This window comes from Diabrotica virgifera, chromosome 8, assembly GCF_917563875.1.
Source record: "Diabrotica virgifera virgifera chromosome 8, PGI_DIABVI_V3a".
Taxonomy (NCBI): Eukaryota; Metazoa; Arthropoda; class Insecta; order Coleoptera; family Chrysomelidae; genus Diabrotica; species Diabrotica virgifera.
The window spans coordinates 77149955-77164408 of NC_065450.1; the positions used below are offsets into that span (position 1 = coordinate 77149955).

The 14454-nt window shown below is 32.7% G+C and overlaps 1 protein-coding gene across 1 annotated transcript in view; it reads left to right on the forward strand.

The window, feature by feature from the left end:
- Positions 1-14454, forward strand: part of LOC114332187 (monocarboxylate transporter 13) — a 118438-nt gene that overhangs the window by 82222 nt on the left and 21762 nt on the right. The window contains exon 5 of the mRNA XM_028281925.2: positions 11093-11372. Coding sequence (XP_028137726.1) covers positions 11093-11372 — 280 coding nt within the window. The remainder of the gene's footprint in view (positions 1-11092; positions 11373-14454) is intronic.

A 14454-nucleotide genomic window follows, 5' to 3' on the forward strand; every position in this document is an offset into this window, starting at 1 on the left:
GAGTACTAAAATGTTATGTATTTTCTGTTCTTTTGTATGGCGTGGAGACATGGACTCTCAATAAATAATGCCTCAATAGATTGGAAGCATTTGAGATGTGGACGTATCGAAGAATGCTGAGAATCTCCTGGACATACAGAATAACCAATGAGGAAGTAGGTACTAAAGAGAATACAGAACAGCAGGGAGATACTGGATTCCATCAAAATAAGAAAACTTCAATACTTGGGTCATATAACACGTGGTGACAGATATAAACTCCTAAAATTAATTATGCAGGGAAAGATTCAAGGAAGGCGCAGCATTGGTAGGAGAAAAATGTCCTGGCTGAGAAATCTCAGAGAATGGTTTGGATGCAGCTCAACTGAACTGTTTCGGGCTGTAGTGTCAAAAGTGAGAATAGCAATGATGATTGCCAACCTTCGTCGCGGAGATGGCACGTAAAGAAGAAGAAGAAGAGGAGGAAGAAGAAGAAGATATACCTAACATTTACATAATACGCATTAATAGTACAATAAATACAGTACAGAAAACTGGAATATTTGGGTCACATTACTAGATGAGAAAAATACGAGTGACTGAGAATTATTATGCAAGGAAGGATCCAAGGAAGAAGAAGCATAGGAAGAAGACTCATCTCATGGCTGAGGAAACTTAGAGAATGGTTTAACTGTAGTTCATTACAATTGTTTAGAGCAGCAGCCAGCAAAGTGACCATAGCCATTATGATATCCAACCTCCGATAGGAGAGGGAACTTTAAGAAGAAGAAGTACAATAAATACGAGCAACAAATAGAAACAAGCATGCTACGGCAGTGAAGCATGGGTCCTAAAAGAAACATCTAAAAGCAAACTCGACACATTCGAATGGAAAGTACCGAGGAGAATACTAGGACCTGTGACGGAAAACAGAATCTTCTGAAGCAGGGCCGTAATTACTAGGTTTGTTCTAGCATGTAGTTTTGTATGGTTTGACACCAAATTATTGTACTGCTTTATTGCGCATGTTCCATCCACAAACTGTTAACAAACTGTTTTTTGCTAGAACGCTTTTTTATCAAAGGTAATACCACGAGTCCTCTAAATTTTATCGATAAATTTTTTTGTTTTCACGAAAACTTCTTTAGTAAAATTACGAAAACAAACCGAATGATAAAATTACGAGTCCGAAGGACGAGTGATTTTATCCATTTCGGTTTGTTTGAGTGATTTTACCCTAAATAAAGAAGTTTAAGTATGAAAACGAAAAAATTTATCAAGCAAAATTTAGAGGACGAGTGGTATTTGAAAAGATTATTTTGTGAACCAATATCGAATCCTTTTATGTGATTGATAACACTGGTTTGTTGAAATCGGCAACAAAATAGAAGAATTAGTTCTGTGTTCTGTGTACGGTTTACGTCGGTTCTGTTTGACGTTTATGAAAAGTTTAGAAATATTTATTTTGAAAATAAAAACTGTAGAAAATCTGAGTATATCGTGGTTAGTGTTTTTAAAATATCTATGTACCAGGGCTGTTCATAAATTAAGTTAGTAAACACAGGTATGTACAGCTGGTTCCTAAAAAAACTGATACGACTCTTAGTAAGATTTGATCATTTTGAGCAGTGTATGATTGGTCTGACATTATATTATATTTATTATGACAGACAAATAATAAAATAAACAAACAAACAGCCATTTTTTGAGGTTGAAGTTATCTGACCAATTTTAAGATTTGGCAGTAACAGTGACAGTATGTAAATAATAAGTATTTATCCTTCAAAATATAATAAATTAAATATAATTAAACTCATATTCATTATATCACACCTCATCAAAAGCTTTTTACAAGAACATAGTCAGCGATTTTGATATGGCTTAGAGACAGACTACATCAAGATCGCCTATAAATCGTGCTGGTAATTGCCTTGCAGCGAGACCAAAAACAAAAAGAAGAGGAAGAAGAAAGTACACTGCTCAATTTTCTACAAAATACGTTTTAAGAGTCGTATCAGTTTTTATTGGAACCAGCTGTACGTATTATGTGCAATTTAGGGTACCTTAAGTTTTATCAGGGAAGAGACTGTTTTATCAAGGAAGAGGCTGTTTTATCAGTATTACACTCAATGATTGGCTAGAACGACGCGTGGTGATTGGCTGAAAAAGCAAAAACGTCAGAATTTGACAGGTGAAAAAAATAATCGCTTTAAAAAATTTAAAAGAAAAACAACAAAATGAACAGATAGTAAAACAAAATGAGATAATATAATGAAACAATAAAAAGAAAATTTCTTGAAACTTCAAAACCGAATGGAAAAATATGAAGATATGAAGGTTTATTTAGAGAAAATGCAGGAAGAGGTAAAATAGATTGCTGAGTAGATACAGAAAATTGAAAAGGTGGAAGAAAAATTCAAGAATGTGGTAAAATTCGATATGGAAAAAGTGGAAGAAAAATTGACGGAGATAGGAAAATGTCAAAAAGGAGGAGACCGTCGGAAAGTAATTGTATACAGCTCTAATGAGAGCAGAATGCTATTTGACGAGGATATTAGAAAACGATAACCGGTACCTTCAGCAGTGACATTCTCGAAGGCGAATACCGTCACTGCTGTTAGATTTATTATGCTGTGGTACTGATAGGGCTGATTCCAATGTGCTCATTCCATCTTACCCTTACCTTTCTTTTCAATATGTGGTACCATGTGGTTCCGTTCACGTACGATGTGGTCTGGGGTAAATTGGTGTTTCCAAGCTTAGCCCCAGCTTAGCTCGGGCCCCTCTTCCAATGGCATTTTAGGTTTTATTACGCCGAAATAACCAATTTCCTAAGTATTAATTTAAATTTTTATGTTAAGGTCTCGGGAGCCCCAGCTCAGCTCAGGCCTCAGGGGCCCCTTCTAAGGGTTCTGTTCCAATTAAATTTTAGTCGAAAACACTAATTTCTCCAGTGAAAAATTAAAACTTTATGTTCAGTTCTAGGGTGCCCCTGTAAGGTCATTTTAAAATTATGTCATTTGAAAATATTTCCTTGGGATCGGCTTTTAAAATACATATTTTTATTTTCCTCGTTAAACTCTATGCACGGTCAAAAAAGGGGCACCTGTGGGGCCCCCTTGACCGGGGGCAACGGGGCACTGCCCCGGTTGCCCCAATGGTAGTTACGGCCCTGTTCTGAAGTCGATGCAACGAGCTTTATCAACTTTATAAGGAAACACCCCTGTCAGACTTCATCAGAATACAACGATTGCAATGGGCCGGACATGTGATAAGAATGGGAGAGGATAGGCTACCAAAAAGAGCACTGAATGCTAGAACGCAGGGAAAGAGACCGGTTGGAAAGCCAAGAAAACGCTGGGAAGACACAGTAAAGAGCGACGCACAAGCCCTTTTAGGAGTCCGTGTATGGAGAAGAGCATCCACAGACAAGCAAGGGTGGAGGCAAAAAATAAAGGAGGCCAAGGCTCAATATGGGCCTGTAGTGCCGTAGAAAGAGAAGAAGACTTTGAATTAGGAGATAAGCAGAGACAATTTCGAAAATTTCCCGTTTTTGGTCTCATTGACTCGCGTCATCTGGCGTACCTAGTTTTTGGAATGAAGCTTTTCGCCTTTTTTATCTGAAGTTACTCTATCTAGCGGGCTTCAGAAATAGATATAACATTTACATAATACACATGAATAATACAATAAATACGAGCAGTACCTATGAATTTATTTATGAAACTTACCATTTCTAGATACCAATTTTTCTGCCATAGATCTATAAATCCATTTCCACTTTTCTCACAAGATGGACGTCACACTAGATCAATCACTAGAACAAAGAGAAACCTATTAAATAATGATAAAATAAGACAATTATACACAAAAATTATTTCCAATATGTAAAATAATTGTGTATAATACATATTCAGTTTTATTTTAGGTTTATCTCAGTATAAAAACACTTACATTAACACGAATTTTGTTAAAAAACTGCTTTTTACTTACCTACCCCTTGCACTTACAACGAACAATGATAAAGAAATGATTTATCTATGATCTATTATCGATCTATAATCGATCTGTTATCATCGATTTTTAACCTTTTTGGCGTTGCCGAAATATATCCGATGTAATGCGAATATACGTGCAGTCGCTCAAAAAACCAGAATTTTTTGAGCAACACCGCCGTTCTCGATTATTTGCAGTCACATCGGCTGGGTATATTTCGACCGCGTCAAAAGGCTTAAAAACTATCGACATAATTAATCATAGATTCCTAGATAGATGAATTGATTATCATGTTCTTATGCAAGCGATACGTAAAAATTATGTACTCTTCTTAATAAAATAGCCAGTAGTAAGTGTTTAATACTGACTAAAATAAAACTGAATTTGTAGTATATATAGATACATTTATTTTACATGATATGAGTGCTTGTGAGTGTTGTCTTATTTGATTTATTTAACAGGTTTTTTAGTTCTAGTGTCGTGTCCACGTTATGAGGAAAAACTGGAAATGAATTTTTTTGGATATTGCAGCAAAACTCGTAAAACTGGTAAGCTTTATAAATGATTTCATATTACTCGAATTTATTGTACTACATACTACTGTTTGACCCTACTTTTTATGCAATATCAAAGTCTCAAGATTTTCGCAAATAGACCAGGGCGCATCTGTAATAGCTATTTGTATAACAAGGGAGGAAAGGGCTACTTTTCCTCCCGAGAATGAAGTTTACTGCCCGACGCGTAGCGGAGGGCAGTAATCATTCAAGGGAGGAAAAGGCACTTTACTCCCATGTTATACATATGGTTTTTCCACCTTCCTCAAATAACAAGTCATGTTTTCATTTTTACTTAAATTATTTATGTAACTAACCAACAAAATTTATTAGAACTAAAACTAACAAGTACGTACAATATAACTGTCAACTGTCAAATATAAGTCAAATTAATAATGTAAACATTGTTAAATCAAAATAACAATTTAACAATTTACTGTTTTTTACCATTCTGCAAAATACAGAGTGTTTTATAAATAAACGTTAAAATGTATAGAAACTTACGTAATAGAAAATAGATATTGTACAGGGCGTCAATAAGTTACATTTCATGAATGAAATACCATGACGTCACTTTTACTTTTCCTCCCTAGGGAGGAAAAGTACAACTTTGCTCCCTACAATCAGGTCTGGAAAAGTATACTTTTGGTAGAGGTAGGTGGAAAAATTATTAGTACATTTGGACATTGAGAGGTGACTCATATTTTTTTGCAGAAATTGCTTGAAAATAACTCATATACCTAATTTGAGTTATCCTACCGCTCAAAAAGGTCCGGAACATTGTTTAAATAATCAAAATGTCAAAAAATGAAGGAAAAATTAGATTTTTTCATCGTTTTTGATTATAACTTTAAAAGTATTTATTTCCGAGAAAAGTTGCACTGACATAAAAGTTCCGTAATTAAATTTCTTACAATATAGAATTGGTTAAAGATTTTAAAAATTGTCACCCTTGTTGCAAAATAGCAATAATTGCGAAAAAATCATAAAAAAACAAGTATTTGCATTTTACGTTTTTCAACCATTTATGCTACACTTAGGACATTCATATTTCACCCAGACAAACATTATGATATAATAAAAGAATACTGCGAATTTTATTAAGATCAATTTAATATATTTTGCAAAATAAATTTTGCAATCTAGCTTTCGCAAAAAAAATATTTTTTTTTTCAAAATGTTTCAGGACTGAACATAAAATAAAGCAGATAACAAGTGGAACTTTTTTTACGTATAGAAGAATACTGTACCTTTCATTTGCAATTTGCAAAATTAAAATTGGTTTACTACAACGGCGTCACGAATTTTTTTAAATAAACATTAATTTTTGGTGCTACGCGCAGGACAGCGGATATTTTGCTCTGATTGGACATTCCAATGACCTATGATAATTATTGATAAATTTAAATTTTAAGTACATTTCGATAAAAATAAATAAATTTGTTTATTGCAAAATAAAAACACATACTCCGTCCTTTAAAATAACACTTTTTTTAGCAAAAACTTTCTTTGCTCATATATTTTAACTTACAGAATAAAAGTTTATTATTTTTAAACATATGCAATTGTTTAAACAATATTTCACAAACAATAATCAAATTAGTTTGATTTTTGTGGAATTAAAATATTGAAATACAACAAAATATAGAGTGAGAATGTAATATATTAGATAAAGATTGGAAGACATTTTTGTGGAAATCAATTTGTGCGAATCGAACACCGTTGTCCTGCGCGTATCACGAAAAATTAATGTTTATTTAAAAAAAATCCTGACTCCGTGGTAGTTAACCGATATTAATTTTGCAAATTTCAAATGAAAGGTACAGTATTCTTCTATACGTAAAAAAAGTTTCAACTTGCTATCTGCTTTATTTTCAGTCCTGAAATATTTTGAAAAAATAAATTTTTTTTTTGCGAAAGCTGGATTGCAAAATTTATTTTGCAAAATCTATTAAAGCGGTCTTAATGAAATTTACAGTGTTGTTTTATTGCATCATAAAGTTTTTCTGAGTAAAATATTAAGGTTCTAAGTGTAGCATAAATGGTTGAAAAACGTAAAATGTAAATACTTGTTTTTTTTTATGTTTTTTTCGCAATTATTGCTGTTTTGCAACAAGGGTGACAATTTTTAAAATTTGTAACCAATTCTATATTGTAGAAAATTTAATTACGCAACTTTTACGTTAGTACAACTTTTCTCGGAAGTGAATACTTTGAAAGTTATAATCAAAAAACGAAGGAAAAAATCGAATTGTTCCTTCATTTTTTGACTTTTTGATTATTTAAACAATGTTCTGGACCTTTTTGAGTGGGAGGATAACTCAATTATTATTTTATGAGTTAATTCCAAGTAATTTCTGCAAAAAATATGAGTTACCTCTCTCAACGTCCATCTCAAAACAGATGAGCCCTGGACTAAAAAATTATAGCAAATTTTTGATTTTCGAGTCTTATTTTGCAATTTCCGAAGCTACAAATGATCGGATCAAAATTCAAAACCTGTCATTTTAAACCTTTGCTCATATACTAAGAGATAAATACCTACCCCAAATAAGATATTTAATTATGCTATTTTTACTTGTACCGATTTAAACGAAAAAACTGCCATTTTGACTCTTATTTGTTAATAACTAAAATTCTCGTCCGAACTGTGACGGGCATTTTTGTATTTATAATGTGTTAGGTAGGTGTATAGTAACCCAAAAATCCTAATTGCAACCTGGCCTTGTCCTGACAAAATCCTTATTTCTCTGGACTATATAGGTCTGAATCCCGCGTATGAAAAAAAAGTTGATTAATAGCAAGCTGAAAATTTGTTAATAGCTTAAGGGTGTCTAGTTGGATAAACTTTGATATATAGGAACACTCTAACAGGGACAGCTTTAATTGTGGAACAGGTTAAAAATTTGGAACGGCCAGACCACGAAAACAGCACATTTATTTTGTCCTACAGAACAGACTTAAACTCTCCGAACAGAGATTAAACCCTCATGCAAAAATCAGACTGCTATTTATCACCTGTCATAATTCCTGTCATTTGACATATTCTACATGTTCCACTCATTAAAACGCCCATTTGGTGATAAATAGCAGTCTGATTTTTGCATGAGAGTTTAATCTCTGTTCGGAGAATTTAAGTCTGTTCTGTCGGACAAAATACATGTGCGGTTTTCGTGGTCTGACCGTTCCAAATTTTTAACCTGTTCTACAATTAAAACTTCCCCTGTTCCAGTGTTCCCATATATCGAAGTTTGTCCGACTAGAAACCCTTAAACTATTAACAAATTTTCAGCTTGCTATTAATCAACTTTTTTTTCATACGCGGGATCCAGACCTAATACACATAGTTTCAAAAGTTATGCATCGCCTAAAATTATGCTCGTTTTCATAGTTGATTTTTTTCATGGACAGATTAACGGATTCTCTTATTTTTTTTATTATTTTAGATTTTGCTTTGGTATTTGCATAGTTGTGCAAAGGTTTACTCAAACTTCTTTTTTATGTCTATTAAGCTGCAGTAACCATTTCATAAGGGAAGTATGAGACTTACTCCTTATTTTTTTGCAATTTTATTGCTAATTTATTAAGCAAAATAAAAATTTATTGCTTCAACCCCTTCAAAGAAACAATGGTTACTGACTGATTAAACTACAGTCTACAGTACCCAACACCCATATTTCAGAAACGAAAATAGACATAGGGTCGCTTCAGGCGGCATATATTATTATTTATTAATTGCTGACAGATGGGGTATACAAAGAATTTACAACTTCATCCCCTCCACCCCTTACCGTTATTTTCATCCCCTGGATTTCACAAAAAGTGGAAATAACCAGTTTAAAGACCTAAGACCAAGTGGGTATTTCTTGCTCATTAATTGCTGCTGTCCTACGCCAAAAATTAATTTGCTTCATCCCCTAACGAGAAAAAATGGCTACTGCCGTTTAATACTTAAGCTACAGTACCCGAAAGCTCAGGAACGAAAGTAGAGAGAGGGTCGCTTCCGCATATTTTATTGTTAACTAATTGCTGAAAGATGTGTATACACAGAATTTACAAATTCACCTCCCCCAACCCCTGCCGTTATTTTCATCCCCTAGATTTCACAAAAAGTGAAAATAACCAGTAAAGACCTAAAAGCAAGCGGATATTTTTTGCTAATTAATTGCTTCTGGTCTACGCTAAAAATGAATTTTTTGCTTCATCCCCTAACGAGCAACAATGGTTACTGCAGCTTAATATTAAACTACAGTAGCCATTATTGCTAGTTAGGGGATGAAGCAAAAAATTCGTTTTTGGCGTAGAGCTGCAGCAATTAATTAGCAAAATATACCCACTTGGTCTTAGGTCTTTAAACTGGTTATTTCCACTTTTTGTGAAATCCAGGGGATGAAAATATCGGTAGGGGGTGGAGGGGATGAAGTTGTAAATTCTTTATATACCCCATCTGTCAGCAATTAATTAGCAATAAAATATGCCGCCGGAAGCGACCCTCTATCTACTTTCGTTCGAGTGTTAGGTACTGTAGTTTAAATATTAAACCACAGTAGCCATTGTTGCTCGTTAGGGGATGAAGCAAAAATTCATTTTTTGCGTAGACATTTGGCGTGTTGGAGAGGATGAGCTTGTAAATTTTTCGTATACCCCATCTTTCAGCAATTAATTGTATTGATTAATTGTATTGTGGTGTTACGTTTTGTGAACATTTTGTTTTTTGAATGTCTCTGATATCTTTAGAAACAAAGAAATTAGACAGTTTTATTTTTTAACATGATGCGGCTTTCGAAAAACTTGATATATTTTTAAACAGGTTTATTTTCAAATATACCATTAGAAGAACATTTACAGATGATCGTTTGAGAGGAAAAATTGTGTCACTTTTCCATACAGGGTGATTCATTAAGAATGTCCAATCCCTGAGTTGTAGATTCTAGACCTCAAAATATTAAGATTGAACCCAAATCACTTAAATACAATATGGCTCCTTACTGAGTTACAGGGTGTTTTATTTAAAAATTTATTAACTATTTTTACCCAGTGCTTTAAAACCATTTGACTTATCCTTGTCATACTTGGCAAATATGTAGGTACTGTACGTCCTACTAAATTATGATAAACGGTTCTGGCTACTACCAGAGGCGTACGACAGGGGTCAGGGAATGGTTTACCCTTCCCACATTCCGCGCCACTGGCGAAATTGCTATTTTAGCTCAATATGTCGATTCTTCAATCCTTTCTATGTAAATAATACACTCTTAATTCGCAACGTTGAAGTCATTATTAGTTGTCGAGATATTTGAAGTTAAAAATGAAACGGCACAGTTATTTTGATTAATGTATTGTGCCGTTTCATTTTTAACTTCAAATATCTCGAGAACTAATGATTTTATCTCTACGTATGAAGAGTATATTACTTACAAATGAAAATACTGGAAAATAGAAAAATTGCAGTAAAATAGTAATTCCTCCAGTGGCGTAGAATGTGGGAAGGGTCAAAAATTCACTTTTCCCTGTTGTACGCCTCTGGTAGTAGCCAGAAAGGTTTAGTTAACACATTTTGGTAGGGTGTACAGTATCTACACTTTCTGCCAAGTATGATAAGGATATTATGCAGTGCTGGCTTTTGGGGGTAGGCAGGATAAGCCGGGCCTACCCAATAATTTTAAGAGCTTTAAAATAGAAAAAAAAAATATTTAACAATTATGTTAAAACATGTAAATAACTTTTAAATGTACTAAATCACTCAATACATTAGCGTCCGTTAAGACAACTTTGTTATTTCAGGAGACAACTTTGTTATTTCATTAAACATTCAGGAGAAAGCATCGAATCGTATTCAGTCATTTTATAGTTATTAAGGTACCAAGGGTATTATAATGATAATAACGCTTGAGGTCAATGGTGCATAGACCGAGGGCCTTCGGCCCGAGGTATATACGTTGACCGAAAGCGTTATTATTATAATACCCGTGGTGCCTTCAACGTTTAATGTCCGACTAAATTATTCTTTATAATATGCAAAAAATTTGAATGAATTTTGAATTAATTAGTTGTCAAATAAGTACATTTACCAGAAATAGTCGTAACGTAATTGTGGTAACCATAGTTTTACTTAGAGTTTTATTTGTCAACTTGACAGTATTTAACTCTTTATTTAAATTTAATAGGCCCTAGGGCGTTATTTTTCAATAACACGCCCTTGGGCGTTATATCGTACTTAATAGACTTCGAAATAATGACATTATTTGTCAAATAGACCAGTCGGATATTAAATATCATTAAATATCATTAATGTCCGACTGGTCTGTAGTTTTTTTTGGTTTCACGCTATACTCGGCTGTAGAGTACAAAATAATGGCGATTATGATGGGCAAACTGCTGATGTTTTAGTGGAATAAATTCCCAGCATCGCCCGATAATGGCAGGAATATGCCTCAGGTTCACAGATTACTTTAATTGTTGAATATGTATGTTGTATGCCGTGTGTGTTACGAAAAAGGCTGTTTTTTTTGTTAACTTATCTGGTCTGCAAAGCACCCCTTGTTTGACTAGTTTTGTTTTAGGTATTGTTAGGTTGGATAGGTGACCGTTGGCATGTAGCTAAAACCTTTTCTATATCTTTGGTACTATGCGGTGTTAGCATTTGGGGGATTATGTTCTTTACAAGTAATTATATACTTTTGATCGGATGCAGTGCCTCATTTGGATTCTTCTTTTCAAGCTGTTTTTCATTGACACCGTCCCTTCTGGGTGAACTGGTATCACTCGATGATTTCACCATGGGTTATGGATTGATCTTGCTGTGTGAGGGCAGTGGACATTTAATAGGACCTCCTCTAGCTGGTAAGTAACCCCAATAAATTTCATTATTATGAGTAGACAGTAAAAAATACTCTCCGTAAGCCCTGTTTCACACACTAAGAAGTTGAACGTGCGATCGCTAGAACGCACGATGACATTCCAATGGTGGCTCGAGCAATCCCATGGTAACTTTCACATTACACCGAACGTTTCAACCGCCGTGTAATGAGAAAGTTAACATGGGATTGTTCGAGCCACCATTGGAATGACATCGTGCGTTCTAGCGATCGCACGCTTAACTTTTTAGTGTGTGAAAGGAGCGTAAGGATATCCTTGATTGATATAAATTTAAAACAAACTCTACATATCAAACCAATATGTCGAATCCCACAGATTATTTAATTCATAGATATTCTCACCAATAGACACCTATCAAAATAAAATTTTTAGCGATTATTTCATTCATAGAGATTTTTAGAATAGAAAGCTACAGAAATAAAAATTACAGCGATTATTTCATTCATAGGAGATTCTGACCAATAGAAAGCTACAGAAATCTGAATTAAATCGATAATTTTTGATAATTGCCCGTCGTTAAGTATATTACGTCAGATGCCCTTCGTTGCTACGAAAAAATACATTCAGTGACATTAATGACAATTAATGTTTTAAAAATTATAAAAGTGATGACTTTCAATCGTCAAATATTTATAAAAACTTTGTGTTTAATTGTACTAATTTGTACTTACATAAATAAATTACAATAAAATTTTGGTTTTGAACAGTTTTATTCATGAAATAATCGCAACAAATTGCACTCGAACTCTAAAATTAATATAGAATTTTAGAGCTCTTGTGCAATTACTACTGATTATTTTTTAATGATTTTAACTTCCAATCATGTAGTAATATTTTTCATCACGTGTTTGATTCTGTCCAATAGTATAAAAGAATAAATAAGAAAATAATGTTCCAATTTTCTTTCTTAAACATATTATTTCCAATCGGCAATAATCACTCGAGCCCTCCGGGCTCTCGTGTCTATTGCCAGGAAACAAATTTTCGAAAAATTGTCGCATTATTTTCAATTTATCTCACTCTCTTGTTATATTAATGTTAATAATTTTTTTTTTTTTTTGATAAAATTTGGTAAATTAAAACTGTGAAATTATCACTTGGGATATAGTGGAGTCAATGAAGGTTTTCACCTCCGATATCGTTGAACCTTCATCGATTTTTATGAAAATTGGTGAGTAGTTAGAGGATACCTGAAGGAACAAAGGTGACATGATGCCAACTTGCGCTTTTACCCTGGGGGTGGATGCCACCCCTTCTCGGGGGTGAAAATTATTTCATTAAAAATAATACCATAAATCGATAAAGGGGCAAATTCTAAACAAAATTTGTTATATAAAGTTATTAATATAAATCAATACTTTTTGAGTTATTAAAGATCAAAGATTTTATTTTTTCGTAAAAAAAATGCATGTTTTAAAGATGTTTTTCACGTGTAACTTAAAAACTATAAGCTTTTACAAAAAAGTTATTATTACCAAAATTAAATATAATAAAAATTTGAATACACTTCTCATTTAAAGAACTACACTAATGTTAATTCAAAGTAAGTTATGGGTAATTGAAAGTATATTTTTTTCGACGAGTACGCAAATCTAAGTATTTAACCTTAAATAACGGGAAAACGATGCATTTTATAAAATATACCTACTAAACACTTGTCAAAGTACTTTGGAATGCCTATCAAATGAGCTCCATAAGACGTTAATAGCATCAAAATTAAGCAAGTTATGATGAAAATAAGAGAAACCTTTGGATTTTTTTTGGAAAAAGTTAAAAATAAAACATCGTCATTTCCACATAAATTAAAATTTATAGAAATTCTTAAAACAGTTTCTTTATAATAGCATAAGTAATGATTTCAACAATTTTAACCGGTTTAGAATGCATATTTAAAAAAAAAAGATGTAATTTAAAAAAATCAGAATTTTTCAGATTATCGTAATTTTCATTTTCTTTTAATAATAACTCCAAAAATACTCAATATACGAAAAACATGATATATAACAAAATTTTAGTTGTTTCCGTATCAAATATTTTATTTGTCTTACTATTTCTGTAGGGTACAAAATAACCGAGATAGAAACGTTTTAAGCTTAAATTTTGCCTGCGAGAACCATGTAAGCGGGCAATTTAACCTTTTATTTTTAAAAAAGTAAGCGGTTTAGAAAATTAAATTTAACGTGATTTAAAGGCCTTTAGTTTCAGCTTTCAAATAGTTTTTAGGCGAATCTCATGTCTCAAAATTAACGGAGTTATTAAAAAATAACAATAACATTTTTTGGAAAAATTTTTAAAAGATAAATTTTGAAAAATTTCTGTAGCATAAATTTTAATGCTGTCAACTTGTTCGTGGGCTCATCTGATAGATATTTTTAAATACTTTGACAAATGTTTAATAAGTTTGTTTTATAAAATGCATAATTTTCCCGTTATTTAAGCTTTAATACTTAGATATGGGTAGTCGCCGAGAGAAATATACATTCAATTACCTATAACTCACTTTTAGTTAACACTAAAAGGTTTTTCTAGTAAGGAATTTATTTAATTTTTTATTATCTTCAATTTTGGTAATAATAACTTTTTTGTAAAAACTTATAGGTTTTGAATTATTTATAAAAAATCGGTTAAAAACGTGCATTTTTCTCAGGAAAAATTAAAATATCTAATCTTTAATAACTCAAAAAGTTATAATTAATTTCAATAACTTTATATAACAAATTTGGCTTAGAGTTAGTCCCTCTACCGAATTATGGGGTTATTTTTAATAAAATAATTTTCACCCCTGAGAAGGGGTGGCATCCACCCCCATGGAAAAAGCGCAAGTTGGCACCATGTCACCTTTGTTCCTTGAGATATCCTCTAACCACTCCCCAATTTTCATCCAAATCGATGGAGGTTCAACGAAATCGGAGGTAATAGCTCATATCCATCTTCAGTGACTCCACTAATACAAAGTTGTAATTCTAGAGCTCTTGTATAATTAAAGGTAAAAATATCCACTATAGGTTCCATTTTTTTGTTCAGTACTGAAATCTGAAGGAAAAAT